The sequence below is a fragment of the Phyllostomus discolor genome, chromosome 5 (assembly GCF_004126475.2).
Source record: "Phyllostomus discolor isolate MPI-MPIP mPhyDis1 chromosome 5, mPhyDis1.pri.v3, whole genome shotgun sequence".
Lineage (NCBI taxonomy): Eukaryota > Metazoa > Chordata > Mammalia > Chiroptera > Phyllostomidae > Phyllostomus > Phyllostomus discolor.
In genome coordinates, this window is record NC_040907.2 from 27,576,850 (window position 1) to 27,601,751 (window position 24,902).

General features: G+C 43.0%; 1 protein-coding gene across 1 annotated transcript in view; it reads right to left on the reverse strand.

Annotated features, from left to right (window-relative positions):
- SCMH1 (Scm polycomb group protein homolog 1) overlaps window positions 1-24,902 on the reverse strand; it is a 144,899-nt gene that overhangs the window by 3,998 nt on the left and 115,999 nt on the right. Inside the window, 4 exon segments of the mRNA XM_036025857.1 lie at window positions 4,716-4,781; window positions 6,554-6,748; window positions 14,418-14,609; window positions 16,386-16,586. Of these exon segments, the coding sequence (XP_035881750.1) occupies window positions 4,716-4,781; window positions 6,554-6,748; window positions 14,418-14,609; window positions 16,386-16,586 (654 nt within the window).

The window sequence follows — 24,902 nt, forward strand, 5'->3', positions numbered from 1 at the left end:
TTCTGGACTCTCTATTCTATCCACTGACCTATGTCTGTTTTTATGCAGTACCAGGCTGTTTTGATTACCATGACCTTTTTAGTATAATTTGATATTAGGTAGCATGATTCCTCCAAATTTGTGCTTTTTCAGGATCACTGTTGCTTTGTGGGGACTTTTGTGGTTCCATATAAATTTTTGAAATATTTGTTCTAGTTCTGTGAAATATGTCATTGGAATCTTTATAGGAGATGTGTTGAATCTACAGATTGCTTTGGGTGGTATGGACATTTTAATGTTAATTGTTCCTATCCATGAACACGGTATGTTTCTACTTATTTGTATCTTCTTCACATTTTTTCTTCAGTATCTTATAATTTTCCAAGTACAGGTGTTTTATATCCTTGGTTAGGTTTATTCCTAGGTATTTTATTCTTTTTGAAGTATTTGTAAAAGGGATTGTTTTCTTAAATTCCCTTTCTGTTACTTCACTATTGACATATAAAAATGGAACTGATTTCTGGATATTAATTTTGTATCCTGCTACTTTGCTGAATTCATTTATAAGTTCTAGAAGTTTCTTGGTGAAATTTTTGGGATTCTCTATGCACTGTATCATATCATCTGCACATAACGACAGTTTTACTTCTTTCCAATTTGGATGCCTTTTATTTCTTCTTCTTGTCTGACTGCGGAGGCTAGGACTTCTACTACTATGTTAAATAGGAGATGAAAGTGGACATCCCTGTCTTGTCCCCAGTCTTAAGGGGAACGCTTGTAGTTTTCGTCCACTGAGTATGATGCTGGCAGTGGGTTTGTCACATATGGCCTTTATTATGCTTAGGTATGTTCTCTCTAATTCCACTTTGCTTAGAGGTTTTATCATAAACGTGTGCTGGGTTTTATCAAATGCTTTTTCTACATCTATTGATATGATCATGTGGTTTTTATCCTTCATTTTGTTTATGTGGTGAATCACATGTATTGATTTGCGAATGTTTTACCAACCTTGCATTTTCAGAATAAATCATACTTGATCATGGTGTATGATCTTTTTGATTCATTGCTGTATTGATTTGCTAGTATTTTGTTGAGGATTTTAGCATCTATGTTCAACAAGGATATTGGCCTATAATTTTCTTTCTTTGTGGTGTCTTTATCTGCTTTTGGAATTAGGACAATGCTGGCCTTGTAAAATGATTTTGGGAGCTTTCCATCCTCTTGAAATTTAGGAGGAGAGGTGTTAGTTCTTCTCATAATGTTTGGTAAAATTCACCTGTGAAGCTTTTGTCCAGGGCTTTTGCTTTTTGGGAGTTTTTTGATTACTGCTTCAGTTTCACTTGGTGTTATCTGTCTATTCAGATTCTCTTATTCTTCCTGACTTAGTCTTGGAAGATTGTATATTTCTAGGAATTTATCCATTTCATCTAGGTTGTCCAGTTTGTTAGCATATAGTTGTTCAGAATATTTTCTTACAATCCTTTGTATTTCTTTGGTGTCAGTTATGATTTCTCCTTTTTCATTTCTGATTTTATTTCTTTGGGTCCTTTCTCTTTTTTTCTTAATAAGTCTGGTTAAAGGTTTGTCAGTCTTGTTTATGTTTTCAAAGAACCAGCTCTTGGATTCATTGATCTTTTGTATCATTTTTTCAGACTCTATTTCATTTATTTCTGTTCTGATCATTATTATTTCCTTCCTTCTACTCACTTTGGTCTTTGTTGTTCCAGTTCTTTAAGTATGAAGTTAGATTGTTTATTTGAGCTTTTTATTGTTTTTTTGAGATAGGCCTATAATGCTGAGAATTTCCCTCTCAGGATTGCTTTTCCAGTGTCCCACAGATTTTGGATTGTTGTGTCCTCATTTTCATTTGTTTCAAGGTATCTTTTGATTTCTTCCTTGATCTAGTTGTTGACCCTTTCATTGTTTAATAACATGTTATTTAGCTTCCATGTATTTGCATGTTTTTCAGTGTTGTTCTTGTGACTGATTTTTAGTTTGATAGCACTGTGGTTACAGAAGATGCTTGATATAATTTCAATCTTCTTAAATTTACTGAGACTTGTTTTGTGTCCTAACATGTGGTGTATCCTAGAAAATGTTCCATGTGCACTTAAAAAGTATGTATATTCTGCTGCTTTAGGGTGAAATGCTCTGAAGATACCAATGAAATCCATTTGATATACTGTCCTTTAAGGCCACTGTCTCCTTATTGATTTTCTGTCTGGAAGATCTATGTACTGAAGTCAACAGAGTGTTAAAATCCCCAAATACAACTGTATTTCTGTCCATCTCTCCCTTTATGTTCATCCAGATTTGCTTTACATATTTAGGTGCTCCTATGTTGGGTGTGTAAATGTTTACTAGGGTTATATCCCCTTGTTGGATTGATCCCTTTATCATTACATACTGTCCTCTGTCTCCTGCTGTAGTAAAGAACACATGGGGGTGCGGGGAGAGCGGCTCACCCAGCTCAGAGAGGGCATGGAGGCCCCACGCCCCTTCCTCCTACCTTCCTTCTGCATCTCTTCTACCTGGCTGTTCTGGAGTTGGATCGTTTCACAGAAAACTAGTAATCTAGTAAGTAAACAGTTTTTCAGAGTTCTGTGAGCCACTCTAGCAAATTAAGTAAAATAAGGAGGGGCTGGTGGTAATCTCCAATTTACATAGTCAGTTAGAAGTACAGGTAACAATGGAGACTCTCAACTGGCTTCTGAAGGAGTGGGGGTGGGTTAGCAGTCTTGTGAGCCCGAGCCCTTAATCTGTAGCAGGATTGATGTTATTTCCAGGTAGTATCAGAATTGATCTAAACTGCAGGACACCCCGCTGGCTGTGTGAAGAGCCCACAGGTCAGGTTTCAGAAGTGCAGTAGTGTTGAACAGAGTACTGAAAGTAGGGGAGACACACAGGAGGAATTTTCCCGTTACAGTCCCCAGCACACAAGAGTGCCTGATCAGCCATAGATGTTCAAACGTGTTTGTTAAATGAATGAATGATCAATTACTTGTGTATTTTCCTGTCTCCCCTGCTAGACTGTGTCTGTCTTCAGACAGGGACCTTGCCTTGTTCATATCTGTATTCTCACTACCCAGGGAATGCCCAGTCATATGCTAAGTGGCAGAGCTGGAATACACCTGTGGAAATAGAAGGAACCTACTCTTTAATTACCTTTGGCAAAGGCTAAAAATATCTTCTCATTTTTCTGCATTCTGGGTCCCAGGTCTAAAAGTCAAAGCTTAGTTTGCTTGGCCTAGCCCCTGCTCCCTGTATTAGAGACTCTAGCAATTATTTATGAAGCTTGTGGCTGGGCACTGAGCAGACCAGGGAAGACGTGTGCTGGAGCAAGCAGAGGGGATTAGAACCACAGAAATTCCGATGGCTTTTTAGAGGTGGTAGCAGAGAAGAAGTTGGAGAGAGCTCTGTGGGAGCCAGCCACTTCTTCAAAGTCTGCTGTGATGCTAAGACAGAAACCAAGTGCAGAGATTATGGAGGGCAGAGAGAAGATATACAACTGAGTGTCCTTCTTGGACCATTTTAGCTAATCCCTCTACCCAGGGGAGCTAGGAGTTTCACATGCATGCATACACACAGAGTATTATATGCATGTATATAATGGTGTTATATATAAATATACACATATATACAGCCACATATATACTATTATATGTTATGTGTTGTTTGTCAGCCTATTTCCCCTTAGAATGTATATTCCACTGAGATGAAGACATTTGAGCAAAGACCCTGAGGCAGAAGAGTGATGGGCATGTTTAAGGTTTAGCAGGGAGGCCAACATGCCAGAGGAGAGTGAATGAGTAGAAGTGGCGGGAAAAAGCATCTGGGAGGTGTGCACATGTGTGATGGGGCAGGGAGAGTGATGATGCAGATAAAGCAGACCCTGTATGCCACTGAGAGACGACTGGCTTTTCTGAGTGTATAGGTTTGTTTTGAGCACAGGAGTGACAGGGACCGATTTACAATGAAAAGGACTGCTCTCACAGTCTGTGCTGATGATAGATGTTAGGGGGCAAGGACAGGAGTGAGGGAGACTGGCTGTAAATGAGCCTCCCATGACAGTCTAGACAGAGAGAGGGATGTAGCATGCACCAAGGGGCAGTGGTGAATGTGGGGAAGAGCGGTCTGATGTACGAACATTATAAAGAACCCCCATCAGCTCATCTAACCCCTAAAGAACTCTTGAAGGAATTACCATCATCTTCACTTTAGAGACGAGAGAACTGAGGCCCAGAGAAGTGAACTGACTTGCCCAAGACCACGCAGGCAGGAAGGAGAACAGTTGGTGTCCTGTCTCTGCCTTTTCCTGCTCACATTTTTTCAGACAGACTATATCAGGGTTCCTTCCCTCCACCCAGTGGGTCCAGGAGGTGGTCACTCTCCAAGGAAAGGAGCGTGTCTCAGTCTGAGAATGACTAAGGCAGGTGAGGCGCCCCCACAGAGCCCAGACTAACAAACTGATGCCCAATTGTCCTGCAGAGTGAAATAAGAGGGGACAGACTTGGCATCCATTACATTCTGTGAGAGAAACAGTTTTAGGGCCAACAGAGTGGAATCCTTTCATAGCCTTATTAGGTTCTTCATGGTCAGAAGAGATGAGCATGACCTGGCCAACAGACTCAGTGTATTCCAAAGGAAGAGTGGAGATGCCTGGGGGACAACAGTGCCCTGTGAAGCACTCCTAAGTGGCCTTGGAGAAAATCACAGTAACAGTAACACCCTCATACCTGGGGAATGAGTTAGTTTCCAAAACGATCCCATATCCCTGCTTCCATCTGATCCTTTTAACACTCCTGTGGAAAGACCAGGGGGATATCACCATCTCCATTTGCATATGAAGAACATGCAGATGTGTGAGGTGAGATGACTTACCCAAGTCTCAAGGCAGGGAACCAACTCTCAGCTCTACCTCTACTTCAGAGCCTCTCGCACTCCATGTGCTGTCTCACTGGGGTCGGGGTCGGGGCCTCCCAGACTTCTTCCCCTGTCAGCCTTGCTGAACACTCTCTCTCCTGAGGTCCTTCTTTCCACTGCAGGCCTTGCTAATAGAGCTTTCTTATTCTGTCACCTCCCACACATCTCTGGGCTGGGAGAGGCCACAGTGAGGGTGTGGGGGCGGCATTCTCCTGTCTCCCAATGGCTGCTTTTAGACTATCTTCCTATGAAAGCTCACGTTCTTCAGAGGCCAAACATGTATTTTTCCACCTGCCCTTCCTGATCATTGGTGTCTATAAGTCTCTGGGTTTCTACCCCTTGTTCAATGAAGCCTTTTTTTTTTTATTACTTAGCTCACTACCTTCTATTCCACCCCAATTCTTGCCATAATCCTCAGAGGCAATCCATTCAACTTTCTTGCCTCCACTGGTACATTTCACTTCAATACCTACTACCAAGCTTACTGCCTGGTTCTTGCTATCAACAAATTCATTTCATAATTTTAAACATCCCATTTTCTGACCCAACCTCCTGTCTTTACAACCGTCTTGTGATTTATGTCCATCATAACCATTACATCACCAGATCATGAGCACATCAATCTTACAATTTTCCCCAACCTTCGGACGTCTCTCTCTCAGCCTTGCTTCTTCCCCACCCTCCCCAGATCCAGTGTTGATCTAAACTCCTCTCCCATCCAGCTCCATCAATTCCTTCACATGCTCCCTCATTGCCTGAACCCAGGCCTCTATCACTTCTGGTCTGGCCCACGCTAGCAACCTCTAACGGGTCTCTCCAGCCTTGTTCTTCCTCACAGCCATCCTCCACATGGTAGTCAATGATCCATCGAAAGCACAAACCTTTTCAGGTCTTGCCTCTAATTAAAAGCCTTCAAAAACTTTGCATTGCCTATAAGATCAACTCTAAACTCTTTAATGTGGCACTTAAGGTCTTCTATGGCATAACCCTGACCTTTCCAGGCTTTTCTCTTTAACGCCTCAGTATTATCTTTGGTTTCAGCAACACCAAATGGCACATAGCTCCTGGTACAATCTGCTACTTCTTTCCCTTCACCCTTGTTCATGCTGTATTCTCTTTCTGGAAAGCTCTCCCTTCCCATATCCCTCCTGAGATTGCCATTCATACAGTCACTCTTTAAATCTCAGGGTGTCATTTCCTCAAGGAAGCTTCCCTTGGATGCCAAGCTTGCGTTAGGTGTTCCTTCTTGCAGTTTTTATACTAATAGAGAATATCTCTGTAATTGCACTCAAGATGTTGTTTTACAATGACCTGTTTAGGCATCTCTTCCACACTACTGTGAGCTCCTTGAGGACAAGAAGGACCAATTTTTGCATCCCCATGCCAAACACATATGGTGTTCAAATAAATAGCTAACGAAGGAATCAATGAATCTTTTCCTGTCCCTTTGGCTCTAGGCCTTAGTTTCCATTATCTCGAGCCAATCCCAGAGTTTCAGTTGCCTCCCAGGTGCCTAGCAGACTCCAGTCTAACCACCAAGCAGAAGGCAAGAGAGCAAGGTCCTTTCTGGACTCCCAGACCTTAGGAAAGAAGGGGAGAAGGAAAGAGTGAGGGAGGGAGGGAGGGAGTGCCAGAACTCCGGTGAGCTTACCCCTGGAGCACAGCCTACGCACAGCTGAGGCAGTGCTCAGCGGGAGGCCACAGGATGGAAGCAAAGGCCGGTACCCAGAGGTTCGAAGATTTTGGGAGGTGCTGACAAGGTTGGTGGGATTCAAGGTAGAGTCCATTGAGTCTGAGTGTGGCTCCAAGGACCGGGCCAGACTATTCCCCAGGACAAAGTTTTCACCTGAAAACCAGTAATACCAGAGTTAGAGAAGGGACTAACCTCAAGGGACTGCTAGGGTGCTGGCTCCCAGGTACCTGTTTGGGTGGAGCAAGAGGCAGCAAAATAGCAAGTCCCAGGCTGAGTCTTAGGAGGCCTGTGTACCACTCATGGCTCTGGCTCTCACTCGGTGGCCTTAGTCAAGCTTAGTGCCACTCTCTGGACTTGGATCTCCTTAGAGACACTATCCCTTAGACTAGATGGTCTTTGAGATTTCTTCTGTTGTAGACATCTTATGCTCTTTCTGGATAGGAGAACCTTAAAAAAATAGGAAGAGGCTGCCTTATACATGAGATGCTAGAGCAGAGAATAGGGTGCTGGAGAGGAGATGTGTGTGCTTAGACAGGGCACTTTAGAAGCTGACTCTCTCAAACAGCAGGGCATCTCAGAAATGCTTCTTGATGTGTGGTTAAGGGCCTGTCTGCAAAGGATCTGCTCTTATGTTCTTGCCTTCTTTCTTGTATGCCTTGTTCTATAGAAATGTTCCAAGGATGCCAGATTGTAAAGTGGTGAGAGTGTAGGCATGGGACCAGAATCTGGGTTAGAATTTGACTCTGCCATTCAGCAGGCAAGGAGATTCCCTCAGAACCTCAGCCTCCTTATCTGTAACAATGGAAGTCCCTTTCTTCTAGGGGGCTTGTAAATATCAAAAGGAAGTGGCTATGCAAGCCTTTGTAAAGGGAATCTCATCCTGACATTTCTACCCCCAGGCCATGACCCCTAATTATTGCACTACAGAACGTGAGCAGACTCTGTCTCATGACTGGGTTCTATACATACCAAAACATTTCCCTAGCCCTGATCACAGCATTCGCTACTTATAGGGGGCAGGGGGTTGTCTTGGGTACTGGACCTTATCAATGTCCTTTGTGGTTTTTCTTAGAGTTCAGGTGTTTAGATAATGTTTGGGGTTCATTCAGGGCCTCTGGTAAACACTAAATTCAAGCACAGTGTCTGGTATTCAGTAAGACCTCTGTGGCAAGATGGTTTAGGATTTTAGGACTGCTTTCTGCTATTTACCTAAAATTTCTTGGTAACTACAGGTTTAAAGTCAAACTTAGCATGAGACAGATTCACTGCTATCTCAAGCAATTTAACTGGTGAAACCCTCACATAGAAATTATTCCGAAGACAGAAGTCTCTGAGCCCCAGGATACCTAAACCATATCCACTCCCGTTCTCAGGGGAGGTTCCAGACTCCTGCTTTCCCAGAGAGATGACTGGACCATTGTCCTGCTTTGAGACAAGAACAGGAAACATGAGGCCAGGGTACTGTGCCTCAGCTCCTTGCCTTGCACTAGGTGTGTGACCCCAGGCAGGCTGTTCGTCTTCTCTGAGCACCAGTTTCTTCATCCATAAACTGGGAAAAATCACCCTTTATCATGCTGAGAACGTCAGATGAGGAAATGAAGTGAGATGACTTTACAAAGGTGGAGAGTTATTATTCCGTTCTTCATTCATTCATAGACTGGCAAACCTAGTTCTCTGAATGAGCTCCAGAAAAAGATGAAGTTGAGTTTCCCCATTTATCAGCAGGGGAACCTCACCTTTCTAGTCTTCATTTTACTGAGTGAAGACTGGGGATAATACCACCTGCCTCACAAGAGCTAACAGATGTGAAAAAGAATGATGATGACATGGAGCTCACCAGATGCTGATGCAAGTCAGTGCCTTTTCCTCTCAGCGATGCTAAGAATGGTAACTGACATTCATATTTTGAGTTGCTGGGCCCAAAAATCTGGACTGGTGGCACCTGGATTAAGCAAGGCCATTAAATCATCCTAATGAGATGCAGCAAAAAAATCACACCCGAGGCTCTGGAGGTCCTAGTCCACTTAGGGCTGATCCACGAGGCCCTGGCTGCCTTCACCAGGACAATGGCAGGACAGAAGACCGCAATGCGTTCCAGCTGTGCTTCACAGGGCCCTGGTGGCCTCCAGAGGGGAGCCAAGGAAATAGAGCTCTGGGTCGCATTCCAGTTTCTATCAAAACAGCTCTGGTTTTAACTTTTATACACCAGAGTTTCATATAATCTTACCTCTGCAAAAAAGGTGCTCTACTGTTAAAACAAAACAAACTTTGAAACCATTGGCCCAGGGATCAGAAATAGGGACTGGAAGACTTGAGTTCTATTTCTAGTACGAGTATGAGTCAACAATTATAGCTCCCCACCCCCCTGCCCCTGGGATTTAGTTTGCCATTCTATAAAATAGAGATGTAAACCCTAACTTCATAAGGTATATGTAAATTAAATTTGCTGTTGATGTGCTGGAGACATGAGAACAATCAATATGAGAGGGAGCTCATTCGTTCACTCAACAAAAATGTGTTGCATACTGTTTGCGAGCCACTATGCTAGGTATGGAGTATGTAGAGGTAAACAGACAGATAAGGACCTTGACCTTAAGAATTTATTTTCAGTGAGTGGCAGATCTCTTGAGTATCGCATTGCAAGGCTGACCTTAAAAACTAGAGTTCCCAGTGGAGGATAACCAGAGTGTTGGTGAGAGGCAAAGAAGAAAAACCTGGTAGTGTAGAATCTGGAGAAAGCTCAGAGGAGAAAACCCCCCTAAAGGCAGTCATGGGATGGGAAGAGGCCTGGAGGTAGAGCTGGTCTTTTGGAAGGCACAGAGTAGAACAGTGAGCAGGAGTTATAAGAAGGCGATTTCAGCTAAAAAGGGAGGCATTTTAGCATTCAGAAGTATCTAAAGTAAAATTGGTTGCCAAAGGTGATAGTAAACAACCTACTGTTAGGAGTATTTTGAGCAGAAGCCAGTTGACCACCCTTGTCTGCTGGGGTACACAGGAGGTCATCTCCACAGCACTTTCTACTTCTGAGATTCGAGGGACTGGATCGAATGAAGGATGAGGAACAGGATCAAAGGGTTGGGGCAAAGGACTGTAGAGAGAGACCATGGGCTATGGGAGTTGCCAGGGAAAGGAATTAAGAACGGATCAGAAGCAGGAATTGACAGCTAGAAGTATGAACAACTACCAGGAAAATGTAACCTTATTCTGGGATGGGGTTTATTTTATTTTATTTAGATTTGAATATCAAGAGAAAGGAAAACCCCCAAATCTAGGAGGACTCACAGAGTTCTGCATTAATCTCCAACTAGTTTTCCTGTTTATACTGTCTTGCTACATTCCAAACCACTCTCCCACACAGTATCCTGAGTGAGCTATCTAAAACACAAATTTGATTGTCACTTCCCTGGCTTAAAACATTTCCGTGGGTCCTCACTGCCCAATGATACCATTTAAAGTATGTAACATGGTCAATCAGACCTCCTTGATTGGGCCTCTGCCTGACACTCCAGCCTCGTCTGTCACAGGATGCTATTTTTTCTGGAAAGTCTTAACCTGACACACCTCATTTGAACTTTTGAACTCTGAACTTGTCCTATTCAAGTACTCATTACCATGAAATTAACGGTTTGCTTATTTGTTTGTATTTTTTACCAGGCTGGAAACTGTGGGAGTAAAGACCTTGCCCTCTGGTTTACAATGGAATCTTCCGTTTCTAAAGCAGAGGCTGGCATTGTGTAGTCAGTAGATACTGGGCTGACTGTCTGACTAAATGATGGAATCAATAGTTTAATTATGAACATTTGGGTCATCTTAAAACTCTGACAGTTCTGTGAGGAAACCTAGTGTAGGGATGAAGGGACATCCTAAGAGAACTCAGTTTTTATTTGGTTTTAACCACTGTGCATTTGGGGATTTGGAGAACCACTTCATAACTAGCTCAGAAGACCTGGATAGCAACTCGAGAGACAGGCACGAGGAACCTATTGTCACGGGTAAAGTGAACCACTTCCTCTAGAAGAGTGGAGCCTGGGCAATTCCAAAACAGCAGGCCTAGAGTTAATCCCGGGTGGATTTCAAGGGCTAGAATGCATGTTCACTGGGACCAGCTAAATTAATGCTATCTACCGTCTAATGCTGTCAGTTGTGTAGAAAGCCAGAAGGAGCTCCCTCTCAATCTCCACAGGACTCCTGCTAGATGTAGACGTGCGTAGCGCTGAAGAAGGGGCTCCGATCTGACATTGCCCACCCCCGCTCCGTCCCCACCCCAGCCTTCCCCAGGAATCCTTTCCTGACATCTTCTTTCGCCTTGCTTCTTGCTCACCACTCCTGACTGGGCCTGAGGACCTCCATGCTCTCACCATGCACATGTTCACCTTTTTCTCCCTCTCTCAGGTGGGACTCTTTCAGGGCAGGGATCGTCTCTGTCTCATCTCTGTCTCCCCAGAGTCAATATAGGATCTGGCACAGAGTAAGTATCTGATAAATGTTTGATGATCTCAACCAAAACAACGGGCTGGATTCTTCAAAATGCCAATGTCATGTCATGGAAGGCAGGAAAAAGGCTAGAAAACTGCTCTAGATAAAAGGAAACTAAAGAGACAGGACAACTAAATACAATGGATGATCCTTCACTGGATCTTGCGTTAGGTTAAAAAAAATACACAAAAAGCAAAAAACAACTATAAAGAACATTATTGGCATAGGGAACATAGCAATAATATTGTAATAAGTATTTATGGTACCAGGTGGGCACTTGAAGTATCAGGGGGATAATTTTGTAAAGTATATATGACTGTCTAACCACTATGCTGTACACTCAAAAGCAATGCAAAATAATATTGAATATATACTGTAATTGAAAAAAAACTTAAATAATTTTAAAAATTAAATGTTTTACTGTAAAAAAAGGACATCATTGGGAGAATTGGGAAAATTAAACATGAATGTTGTCAGCTACAGCTGATCTTTGAACAGTGCAGGGACTGGGGGCACCTGCTACCCCACCCGCTCCCCGTTCCCCCACCCCCGCACAGCTGAAAATCCACGTTTAACTCTTGACAAGAAGCCTTACTGACAACATAAACAGTCAATTAATACACATTTTATATGTAACACACATTATATATTTATTCTTCCAATAAAGGAAGCTAGAGAAAATAAAATGTTATTAAGAAAATCATAAGGAAGAAAAAGTGCACTTATAGTATTTATTGAAAATAATCCACCTACAAGTGGACCTGTGCAGTTCAAACCCATGTTGTTTCAAAAGGGTCAACAATACTGGATTTTATGAATTTCTTGAGTGTGATGATAGTATTATGTTCCTTATTCTTAGGAGATACAAACAAAAGTATTGAAAGATCAAGTCTCTTATCTGCAGTTAACCCTCAAAAGGTTTAGTAAATGAACAAAAAACTTGGATATATATATGTACATATACTTAGAGAAACAGATAAAGTAAATATTGCAAAAAGTTAAATGGTAAATCTAGGTGAAGAGTACGTGGTTGCTCATTGTACTACCGTACAACCTTTCTGTAGATTTGAAATTTTTCAAAATAAAATGTTGGCGACAAAACATTAAGCCTTCACTTAGGTAAGGAAGCCTAACGAGGTATGTCAGTTAGGCCAAGACTCTACAAGGTGGACAGTGTGCAAATGAACCTGTGGGGAAAAGGGCTCCAGGAAGTACCTAGATAACAGAGGCGGCACCTTTGGCTGTGAACTAGTAGAAGAATGTAACCAAGCAGGAGGGAGGGAGTGATAATCACCAGATCCAAAGGGCACCTTGGACAGTCCTTGTCCAGATCAAGTTATTTGGCAGAGGTTTGGGTAGCTAATCAGAAAAGTACAGGAAATGATAAATGACCAGAGGTGGGACAAAGGGGTAGTAAGGTGGGCAGGCAGGTAGGCAGGCAGAGAAGATGAGTGAAGGAGGAGCACAGAGGAATCAGAAATCTAGGCAATGCTCTGACTTGTCTGGGCAGAGTTAAAATGCTCATTTCAGGGAAGCAAATAAAAACTAGGGTGAGAGCAGCCAAGTTGCTGGGCACCCACTATGAGAAACAAAGGTTAGAGAGCACAAGAGGGTGCAGAGAGTTGGCTGAACCTGTCTGAAAATGAGAGAAAGGAAGGGGGAGAGCCAATGGCAGAATGTGATAGCCCTGGTATTGGTGTCTTTCTTGGTGAGGCAAGAAGGAAGAGTGGCTAAAGCTTGCTTCCTCCTATCTGAATCAGAGTTGAATCAGAGAGATGCAAACTGGCATTGAATTCCCAAGAAAGGTCATGCCCCCAACCCCAAACTACCTTTGAGACTGCCGGTCCATGGTATACACCCGACAGTGTCTGCATGTGGCCACCAGTACATTTCTCTTAGTTCTTAAGGACCATATTCCACTGAGGAATTCTGAGTTGCTATTTCTTTGAGAAATCTGTCTTTAGTTTAGCAGCTACACGCATGGGCATGCTATTCCCTCTAATGTACCCATTCTTCCAGAATCCCAGGTAGGCCTAACTTTCATTACCGAAGTGCAGCTTAGAGTTTCTGAATGTCAATAGCTGGGGGTATGTAACAGCCTGCCTTTCACCAACTCTACCATGCCCAGTAGAACATTCTAGCTGTAAGAAAGAATGCCTTTTTCAAAAAGTTCTCAAAGATTCTGATGCTGAAAGAAAGCAACCTAGAGCAGCTTAGGTGAGAGAAAGGATCAGTGAAGGGGTCACAAATATGTCTGCAGGAACCAGAGGCTCTGGTCTCTACAAGCAGTATTTGAAATTCAGGTGTGTTTTTACAAGTTCCATAAGCAATGCTCATTTGGGTGCAAAAATAGAGGGTTGGTGGTGGCTGGGGCTGGGTCAGTAGTCACTGCCCAGGGCACTTTCGTCAGAAGTGGCACTTTTTTCAGAAGTGAGTTTGTTAAGACGATGATAAAAAGACTACAGGGAAGGCAGTGTGGGAACAAGACTTGTACAGAAGGTCAGTAGGGGGCACCTTTCAATTTATATGCTCCCCCATGAACAGCCAGCACAGCCCTGAAACTGAGAGCACCACCTCTCTATTCCTCTGGCCAGGACAAAGTCCACAGGCTCCTTTAAAGGGCCTTTCCTCCCTCTCTCAACAATGACCTACCTCGCTACGTTTTGGGCCGAGCTTTCCTTCCCTTCCTGTCGGCTGTGTCCTGGGCTCCAGATTAGAGATGCCGCGTTCCATTCACTCTTTAACCTCTCTCGGAAGTGCTTAGTCACTGATCCGGCCACGTGGCATCCGCTTTCCCGCTGTGGGTCTGGTATGTTAACTAAGAAAGTTATTTTCCAGCCTAGTTAGAAACAGCAGGAACTTGAATTGACTTGCTAGACTGGCAGTGCTGGAGGAGTTAGGGCCACGTGCCAAAGGAAAGAGTGGATGGCCAATCACCAGGGAGCAAATTTCTCAATCTGTAGCTTGCGACTAAACCTTCCCGCTGGCAAGGGAGCTCTATGGTAGGCCTCTGCCGCCAGATTTACACTGGGAGATGTACTGTGACTTTGCAGTGGCTCTACATGCAGTTTGGAGCTCAGAGGGAGACTCCTGAACCACTTTTTCTAGGAATAACAATCCAGAGGAAAGAAAGTTCATCTCAGAGAGAGGGGACAAAATCCTGAAGAGAGAGTAAAGGTAAGAGGAGACCAAAAACTCCCAGATGTGACAAAGGTTGGGGACAGAAAGCCAGACCTCTGGAAAATAGGTGCCAGCATAGCAGGTCTGAGGGCTGGCCCTGGGCCCTTGCTGGTGCTGCTATTGGCTCTGCACCCTTTCTTAGCCCAGGCCCCATCCCAGCTCCTACCTGGTAGGTACCTGTCGTGGCTGTGGCCGTACTCTGTGGTGGTGAGTGACAAGTGAGTCTGTGTAAAGGGCTGGTTGCCAAACAGATTGTCACTGCGAAGGTTGTGGCAGAGTTTCTCCAGAAAGCGGAGGACGTAGGTGATGCTGTTGACGGCTGGGAGGTTGAGGGTGTGCTGTTCACGGTCAAACACGGCTGTGGAGTGAAGTAAACAGGGCTGAGCACGTCAGCCGGGCATGCAGCGCAGCGCTAGGCAGGAGGAGTTCAGCCCACAGCTTGCCTCAGGCTTACCTGCTTACACAAAGGCAATCAGTGCCCCAGTTTTCTCCCTCCCTCCCTCGAGGGTATGATTTTCGCCAACTCCAAAGGACTTGCAATAATGGGAGTGGCCAGGCCAAGTCCCTTGCACCTGGGGCTCTGGAATGATTTTATGCAACTTGTGAAAACAACTGCGAACATAATTCTATCTGCTCCATCAGTTGGCTGGGCCTTGTCCAGGAAATCTGTTCATTCTGTGTGCTATTTCCCTAAGCACTGCCTGAGAACAGGAGCTGGGCAGAAGAGAATACAGCCTTTGCAGCACTGGTTTGGTGAACAATCCCATCTATGTAAGAGCACTACAATTTCGGCAACATTGGGAACTATGCCATGCTGTGTTTAATTTCACTCTTTTTCCATTCAAAAAGTATCTGTATACCCCTTAAAAAGCTAAGATCTCTGCAGTTGTGTCTGAGAACAGCAGGAAATGGGGAGAAATGTCATTCTCAGGAAGTAGTTTTGGGGCAGAGAAAGAACCCTACAGGAGGTATAGGTGCTAGGAGCTAAGGAGAGGCAACAAAGAAGGCCGGGTTCCTGCAGACTGCTGCACAGAAGGAAAGGAAAGACCAAGGAGGAAATCAAGCCTTCCTCTGCCTCAGAAGGAAAGGAAGGCTTGATTTCCTTTGCAGTTCTCTGCCTTCTGTAACAATTCCTCCCCTGCCTGCCGCATCCTCTTCTCAGCCAATTACTCCCTCGCCTGGTCTCCCACACCAACCTGCCCGTATTTCTCTATTGTCACACCTTTCACACTTAGCTGTGAGATATTATTCCTTTTCCACCAGGGCAGCGCCTGAGACTGTCATCTTCCTTTCTCCCCGTCCCCAGCCAGTGTCCTGGCAATAACCTCTGACATATAGTAAGGGCTCAATAAATGCGTTCCAAAAGAATACAGTTGGATTATTTATGGGTTTTTCCACGTCAGCTGCTTCTTGAGGCCGAATACTGTGATGTGTTAGAAGGAAGGAGTGGGAGATTATGGAGTAGCATACAGTTAAAATTGAGAGGCTTTAGGTCAAGTCTTCATGGGTTTGGTGGGTAAAGGGTTTTGGACTTAATGAAAACTGAAACAGAACAGGGGCACAGCAGAAAAAGTAAATATTCTCAGTGAAAACAACAAAACACTGTGCAGCTGACTCAGATTCTCACAGTAGGGAAGAAAGAGGGAATGGCTCTTCCCACTCCCCTGGGGTTTAACTCCCTTGTATCAGGGCTGGCTCAGAACTGGGAAGCTAAGGAGTCAAAAGAATGAAAGAAGAGTTTGAGGTTCCCTCATGTCAGGTGGGAGGCTGTGGCAGTTTGGAGAAACTCTCCTGTGGCCACAGTACAGCCTCCTCTTGAGTCTTCTATCTCCTGGGGTGCCACACTCACATATTTTCTGTATGGAGAGGCTAAGCAGGCAGACAGTAGAGGAATCTGTTTAGAGGCTCAGGACTCTGAACAGTCTGCGTGGGTATTCTACTTGGCAGAGGTATTCATGAGACTCAGAGAGGCTCTGGGTGCAGAAAATGAGGACTCTCTGTGGAAGAGTACACCTTCACCCTTCTTTAGAGCCTTCAGGTGTGAAGTGGGAACCAGGATGGGCTGTCAGAAATCAGCCAGTTGAGAAGGCCTTGCCCTCTGGCTGGGAGGCCATACTGGCCCGAGGGAGCTTACCTGAGATAACCTCACCACCGTGGCCCTGTTTGAGGAAGCTGAAGACAGTTTTCTGGTGATAAGCACAGTCGATGCAAGCCTGGACAGCCTGCTGCAACACCACAGAGGCGCGGGCTGGCCCGAAATGGTCAGGGAGCTGCTGGATCTTCTTCTTATCTAAGTGGGGGCCAGTGCTGCCGTTCTTGTTCAAGTAAATACAAACTGCAGGAGACAAAGAACTGCATTAAAGAGCCGTACAGAGTACTCGGGATAGAGAAGTTAGATAAGAGTGCTCTCTTCTATCTTCTCTCCCCTGGACTCTGGTCCCGGGCAGGACTCCCAGCTGCTAAGCTAGTGACACACTGTGGGAGGGGGCAGAGGGTGGCTGTGCCCAGCTGCTTCCAGCCCAAACTGCATGACCAAAGGCTCTGGGAACACAGCCTGCTGGAAGAACAGCCTGACCAAAAGCCAAGGCACGGAACTTGCACTTTGTCTTCTGTGCACTAAAGAGAAAATCTAAACAATTTCATATATATACACACACATTCATTTTTGGTACTTGGTTGCCTCACATGTTCTTTATGTATCTTACCTTATATGTGTAAGGAGTTGTGCGGCCATGGCAATATTAGCAAGACTGTGGTGTTGTGTGTGTGTGTGTGTGTGGTCTTGGGCTTAGAATAGTCACACCACTGGTCACTTGCCTTGCTTTCTGTTCTGGACCTTGGAATCCCCTTTTTATCTTCTATATCAATACTCAGGCCCAAAGAAAGCAGTAAAAAGAGGAAAAAATGGGATGAAGAAAAACATGGAAAGGACTTGAGGGTCCCAATTCAGATGTTTGTTTGTTTCAGGAGTTTTTCCTGTTAAGACAGCTGGGCACTCTCCTAACTGGCAACCCTCCAACAGGCACTGTGGTGGGGTGGGGGATGGGTGGGCACCAGAGACAGAGGCAGTCCTAAACAGAGCTGCTTCCTTGGTCTCTGGAGGGGACTCACCAAAGCCTACACAGCTATGACATTCTCCCTGCTGACTTGCCTTCTAGGTTTCCACTTGAGTAGGGGTACTCTCCTTTCCCACACTGAAGGGGTTGGAGGGCAAAAAGTCTCTTTTGTTATTAGAGGCCAAAAAGATAGGAGTGATGGCTGTGTGGGCTGTGGATGAACTGTCGCCCTCTATGGGCCTCGCGTCTACCACCTGTAAAATGGGGGGCTGGGCCAGATGCTCTCTGAGGGCTCTCCCACCTTTATCATTCCGATTCTAAGGGGAAGCAAGGTAGAGAGAAGAAAATGATAAACAGAAAGGGAGAGAAAGGCTATAGAAAATGAGAGGTGAAAAAAAGGATAAATCAGATGGATTGAAATAAATATTTAACTATGTTTTCTCCTAAAACCCATTAAAATGAGCCAGATAACAAGGGAAGACAGCATAACATTTTGGAAGCAGGAAAGCAGACTGGCAAAGTAGTAACTGACTCAGCAGATCTAACAAAGCTGAATCCTTAACCAAAAATGGGCAGTGATGAGAACCAAGCTGTTTCATCTTATAATTCACAAAAGACCCAAGAATGGGCAGGTGCCTCTGGAGGTAGGTGTGGAGGGAGATCTAACAACTGAAGGATTGGTTGAAGTCTGTTAGAAATAGGACTTCCATGTCAAAGCATGACTTTTTTGCCCTGGTCATGTAGCTCAGTAGGTTAGAGCATTGTCCCGATACGCCAAGGTTGAGGGTTTGACCCCTGGTCAGGGCACATACAAGAAGCAACCAATTAATGCATAAATAAGTGAAACAACAAATTGATCTTTTTCTCTCTCTCTTTAAAATCAGTAAAAAATTTAAAACATGACCCTTTTGCTGAAAACAAAATAAAAATGCAAGAACTCAAAGAGATAAGAAGACTAATAAAAATAAATGAAAACTCTGTAAGGCTGTTCATAGCAGCTTAGTCATAACAGTTCAAAACATGAACCAATCCAAATGTCCATAAACAAAAGAACAGATATACAAATTGTGGTATAATCACTTATTAAAATATCACTTGGCAGTAAAAAAATAACAAACCATTGACAGGGTGCTTCTCACAAACATCATTTTGAGAGAAATAAACCAGAGAGAAAAAAGTATACATATAGTATGATTCCATCTATATTAAGTTCAAGAACAGAAAAATCTAGTCTACAGTGATAGAAATCAAAGGTGAAAGTGAAGACTGTTTGTAAGGAGGCATGAGGTAACTTCTGGGGAGTTTGGGGGGTGGTTAGAAATGACTTTTAACTCAATTGGAGTAGTTAGTTACAAGGGTGCTCACACTAACTAAAATTCATCAAATTATACACTTAAGATTTGCATATTTCACTGTATGGAAACTTCATCTAATTAAAACACAAGAAAAGGAAAAAATATAACCAGTCCATTAATGATTTAAAAAGGAAATTCTACATAGATTAAAGTGTGAAATATAAAAGGGAAACTATGAAACCCTTACAAGAAGATAGCAGATTTACTTATTTTTAAAGATTTTATTTTTCAGAAGGGAAGGGAGGGAGAACAATAGGGAGAGAAACATTGATCAGTTCCCTCTCACGTGTCCCCAGCGGGGGACCTGGCCTGCAACCCAGTCACGTGCCTGGACTGGGAATTGAACTGGCAACCTTTCAGTACTCAGGCCAATGCTCAACCCACTGAGCTATACCAGCCAGGGCAGAGTGTGGCAGTTTTGAAACATGGCCTCCAAATTCTTTGACATTCCTCACATAGAACTGTGTGATATCTGACCAATAGACCATGGTGGAAATGACATTGTCAAGTTTCTAAGCCTAGGGTTTAAAACACTAGCAGTTTCTACTTTCTGTTTCTTGGGACATTTACTCTTAGAACCCAACTACCATGTGCGAGGAGGCAAAGCCGCCCCGTGGTGAGGTCCATGTGGAGAGAAACGACAGCCAGCGCCACCTGGTCAGCATGTACGGGAGTGATCCTCCAGCCCTAGTTGGGCTGCCGCACTGACACTGTCTGTAACAGAGACAAACTGTTGCCACTCAGCCCTGCCCACACCGTTGTTTCCAGCCATCAAGTTTTGTGGTGGTTTGTTATGTAGCAAAAGATTATTGGAACAGATTGTAGTGCCAGAAGTAGGGTGCGGCAGTGACAAAAGCCAGATACACATGACATTGACTTTGGGATTGGGTATCAGAAAGAAGCATAATGGGCCACCAAGCAAGTGCTGAGAAGGCTGTTAGTGAGAGCTGAAAGGAAAATGAGAAAAATCTTATTGGGAGATGGAGGACAGGGGACACACGAGGTAGTGATGGGAAGTCAGGCAGCCCTGTCACCTGAAGAACAAGAAAATAAGTGTACCTGATGAATTCAATGAAATAGCTAAGGTGATGAAAGTGCCATCGGCTTCTTTTCACTAGCTGTGATAAAAATGCAAGATGAGAGGAATCAGTTTGAAATAAACAAACGTAAAACATAAAAAAACTCAGGACTTGCAGAGTTCACAAACAAAACTGCTTCTCATTTCCAATCTCTCCCTGAGGCAAAATATCCTAAGTTGAGAAAGTGTCAAATCCAGAATGGGAAAACAAAATCTCTTGCTGAGAAGTCAGAGTGATTTAAAACTATGCTCCATAGACTACTTCAGACCAAAAGGCCCTATAATCTTACAGGCAAATCTCTCAGATTCTCTTCCTTAAACAATAGAATCTGTTGGGCATTGTTTCACAGCAGCTGCACAGGAAGCCCAAACCAGAGAAGGGCTTATCTTTAAGAGATCTGTGGTTGTAGCTTTTGTCTAATGAAGTAAATCCCAAAAGGGATTCATAGACAATCTCTCAAGGTTTTAAGAGAATCATTCTGGTGGAAGCATTGCCAGTTAGGACTAAAAAGACAAAGCTGGTACAAAATGAAAAGAATCCTTTAGAGCCCCCAACCTTTTATAGGCAGGAAGAAGACAGAGAAAGCAATCTCAGTTTTCTCAGGGAAAAGGAATGATGATTCAGAGGACAAAACCAAGAGTAATGAAAAACAGCCCCCGGAAAGTAGTACTGCATCAAATTAATGAATTGGCAACATGTGCCAAACTGGATTTCAGAATCTATATAGACCAGTGACTGCTGTGTGCCTCTAGTTTTTCTCCCCTTTGAACAGGTGTATCTGTAAGTTATTCTCTGCCCGTCCAACCACTGTATGTCGGGTATATCGGGAGCAGACAACATGTTTCTTTTCCCCCCAGTATGTCTCCTTGTTATTTCACAGCATATTTTACTTATTTTTAAAAAAATTATAAAATTTACTGGGGTAACACTGGTTAGTAAGATAAAAATTTCAAGTGTAAAATTCCATAATACATCATCTGTATATTTCATTGTGTGCTCACCACCCAAAGTCAAGCCTCTTTCTATCATCAATCATATATTTAACCCTCATTACCCTCTCATACTCCCCCTGACTTCCCCTCTGGTAACCACTGCACTAGACAACACGTTTCTTTAGTTCACAGGTCTTCAGATTGGGCAACTACAGTCAAGGAGCTGTGCCTGGGAAACTGCACCTGAGAGGTCTGATTTGCACCTGGATCTGGATTTAGATGAGGAGATCCTACATCTGGAGCCTGATGTTGTAAACTGATGAGACTTTTATTTATTATTATTATTTTCTTAATCCTCACCCAAGGATATGTTTACTGATTTTAGAGGAAGAGAAAGGAAAGGAGGGAAAGAAGGAGGGAGGGGGACAGAGAGAAGGTGAGGGGCAGACAGAGAGGGAGGAACATTGATGTGAGAGAGAAACATCAGTCGGCTACCTCCTGTATGCACCTGACTGGGGATCAAACCTGCATCCCTCTGGTATGTGAGATGATGCTCCAACCAAGTGACAACTACTAACTGAACCACCTAGCCAAGTTTACAAAAGGATGTAAAGTTGATGAGACTTTTAATGGTGAATCTTGCAAGGGGAAGAATAAATTATCCAAGTGGGAAAATATGTAGAGAATGAATTAAAGTGGTTTTAGAACATGGTCCATAATTCTTTGACTCTCCTCACATTGAGATGTGGGGTCTGTTCCCCTTCTCATGAACCTTGGTTCTGACTGACTGATCAATAAAATATGGTAGAAATGACACTGTGTTAATTTTGGGGCTCAAACCTTAAAAAATGGTTGCCTCCACTTCTTGTCTCTTGGGATGCTTGCTCTTGAAACCCAGCCACCATGGTAGGAGGAAGCTCAAGCTACCCTTTGGGGTGTGTGGAGAACTAACAACTAGCATCAGTTTGGCTAGCCATGTGAACGCACTATCTTGGAAGCGTACCCTCCAGTTGAGCCACCCTGACCAATGCCAGGGGGAAGAGCAATGAGCTGTCCTGATTTAAAAATAGTTGAATATATTGATATTACTTTTTCCAGGTATATAAAAGGTCCTTATGTCTTTTCTTTTATAGTTTATGTTTATTGTCTTGTTTTTTAAAATCTTTCAAAATGTTAAGGTCATAAAGATATTTTTGTATAATGTCATGTTTTGGTTTTCTACTGCATTCATATCAGAACTGGGGTTGTAAAAAAAAATTGGGAATGAACCAGCATATAAGGAACTTGGAAGTACCCACTTCATCCTAACAATAAGTAAAAGACTGAACAACCTGAGAAATCAACAGTCCTTTGTAGATCCATCAGAGAAGTGAGGTCACAGGGAAAACTGATATCCCCCAAATTTGGAGAGATAGACCAGTGAATACAGAGAATCACAATTTACTAGAGCAGAAATCCATGAGCAGAAACCTCCATGGGAACCAGAGCCAAGGCAGGAAAATATAAACTGTGAGTTGACAAGTTGCTGGAAGCTCAGTGTGGACAAACCTGAGAGTTAAAAATTCCAGGGGGGCCCAGTCATGTTGTAGCAGGGGAGGCTCCCTACACTTTTGTGCATTTTCCCTTCAGGAGTCGACAAGGTTCTCACAGTGAACATGGGGAAAAATCCTCTCATGCTTCCAGCAGGGAGAGGGGTAAAGGAACCATTTTGGAAAAGTCAGAACATTCTGTTCTTAACAAGGTCTGCTTTCAGAAGAAACTGTTTTATGAGAGCTTAACCTGCGGGTTTGATCAGAGCCTAATCTACTTGGGAGAAGCAATACCCAACTCCAACCCCCTCCAGCCATGCGGTCCCACGTAAGGGGGTTGGAGGACTAAAAAACACTAGTGAATTTCATAGTCCAGAGGCACAGGCTCACCAAAAGATTGAGACCTACTTGTAGGACTATAGAATACTTCTCCTTTTACACTTCAATGTCACATTTACTAAAGGCCTGTTTATAAAAATTCCTTTCACTCAGTACAGCACATCTGGCTATCAAAAAAATTATGACATATACTAAAAGGCAAAAAGTGCAGTATAAAGGGACAGAGCAAGCAACAGAATCAGACTCAGCCATGGCAGGCATGTTGGAATTGAGACTGAGAATTTAAAGGTCTTATTTATTTTTTAGAGAGAGAGGAAGGGAAGGAAAAAGAGAGGGGGAGAAACATCAGTGTGTGGTTGCCTCTTGTGCGTCCTCTACTGGGGACCTGGCTCACAATGGAGGCATCCACCCAGTCTGAATCCACACAGACTGGGAATTGAACCAGCGACCCTTTGGTTTTCAGGCCTGCCCTCAATCCACTGAGCTACACCAGCCAGGGCTAGATTGGGAATTTAAACCAACTATGATTAATATGCTAAGGGGGTCAAAAGGATAAAGTAGCATATAAACAGATGGGCAGTGTATACAGAGAGATGGAAATTCTAAGAAAGAATTAAAAAAAAATTCTACAGTTCAAAAACACTGTCACAGACTGCTGGGAATATACCCTAAGAATCCCGAGTCACAATTCAAAAGAACTTAGGCACCCCTATGTTCATAGCAGCGCTATTTACAATAGCCAAGTGCTGGAAACAAACTAAGTGCCCATCAGTAAATGAGTGGATCAAAAAACCATGTTCATTTACACAGTGGAATACTGTGCAGCAGAAAGAAAGAAGGAGCTCCCACCTTTTGCAACAGTATGGATAGAACTGGAGAATACTATGCTCAGTGAAATAAGCTAGATAGTGAAAGACAAATACCATATGGTCTCACACATAAGAGGAATCTAATGAACAAAACAAACTAACAAACAAAATAGAACCACAGGCATAGAAACATGGAACAGACTGACAGTGACCAGAGGGGAGTGAGGAGGTGGTAGTGGTGGAAAGAAGGGGAAGGGACTAGCCAAAGAACATGTATGAATGACTCATTGGACATGGACAACAGTGTGGGAATTTACTGTGGGAGTAGAGGGTGGGATGGGCGGAGGAGGGTAAAGAAGGAAAAAACTGGGACAACTGTAATAGAATAATAATAAAAAAATGAAAAAAAGAAAAACAACCTAGCAACAAAGAGACCCAGTTTACTGTCCTTGGGTATTCTATGTATTTCATCTTTTATGAGCAGCTCATTAATCCACTGAACTGCTCAACTTGTTCCTTTTATTTTTTAGAAACCTTGTCACAGAAATGGAGAACACCTTTGGTGGGCTCATTAGTAGACTGGACATGGCCAAGGCAAGAATTGCTGAGCTTGAGGATATCTCAATAGAAACTCCCAAAATCAAAAAGCAAATAAAAAAAAAGACTAATTCCCCCCACCAACAACCCAGAAAAGACTATTCAAGAACTGTGGAACAACTATAAAAGATGTAACATACACACACGATGGGAATACCAGAATGAGAAGAAAGAAAAAAGAAAACATGGAAGAAATATTTGAAGGAATAACAACACAGAATTTCCCCAAATTAATGTCAGACACCAAATCATAGATCTAGGAAGGTCAGGGAACACAAAGTGAGATAAATGCCAAAAAACAACACCTGGGCATATTATATTCAAAATACAGAAAATCAAAGATAAAGAAAAAATCTTGGAAATAATCAAGGACGAATCCACCTTACTTGTAGAGGAGCAACAATAAAATTATATTCTTATAAAACATGAGAGCTAAAAGAGAAAGGAGAAATATTCAAAGTGTTAAGAAAAAACATCCACCAACCAAAAATTCTGTATCCTGCAAAATTGTCCCTCAAAAGTGAAGGAGAAATAAAGACTTTCTTAGACAAAGAAAAATGGAAGGAGTTTGTTGCTAGTAGACCTGCCTTGCAATGTTAAAGCATTTTCCTTAGAGAAAAGGAAATAATAGAGATCAGAAACTCAGATCTACATAAGGAAAAAAAGAGCAGAAGGGAAGAAATAAGTGAAGACAAAACAAAAACTTACTTTTTCTTATTCCTAATTGATATAACAGATAATAGCCTGTTCACAGTAAAAACATAATAATGTATTTGACTGTGTATGCTTATGTGTGTATATATGTGTTTACATATACTTATGTGTAGGTGAAATGAATGACATCATCATAAGGAATGGGAAGTAGAAATCAGAATTATTTTATTATTATATTTGTGAAGTGGTATAGTGTTATTTGAAAGTAGACGTGGGTTAGTTACAAATGTGTACTTCAAAC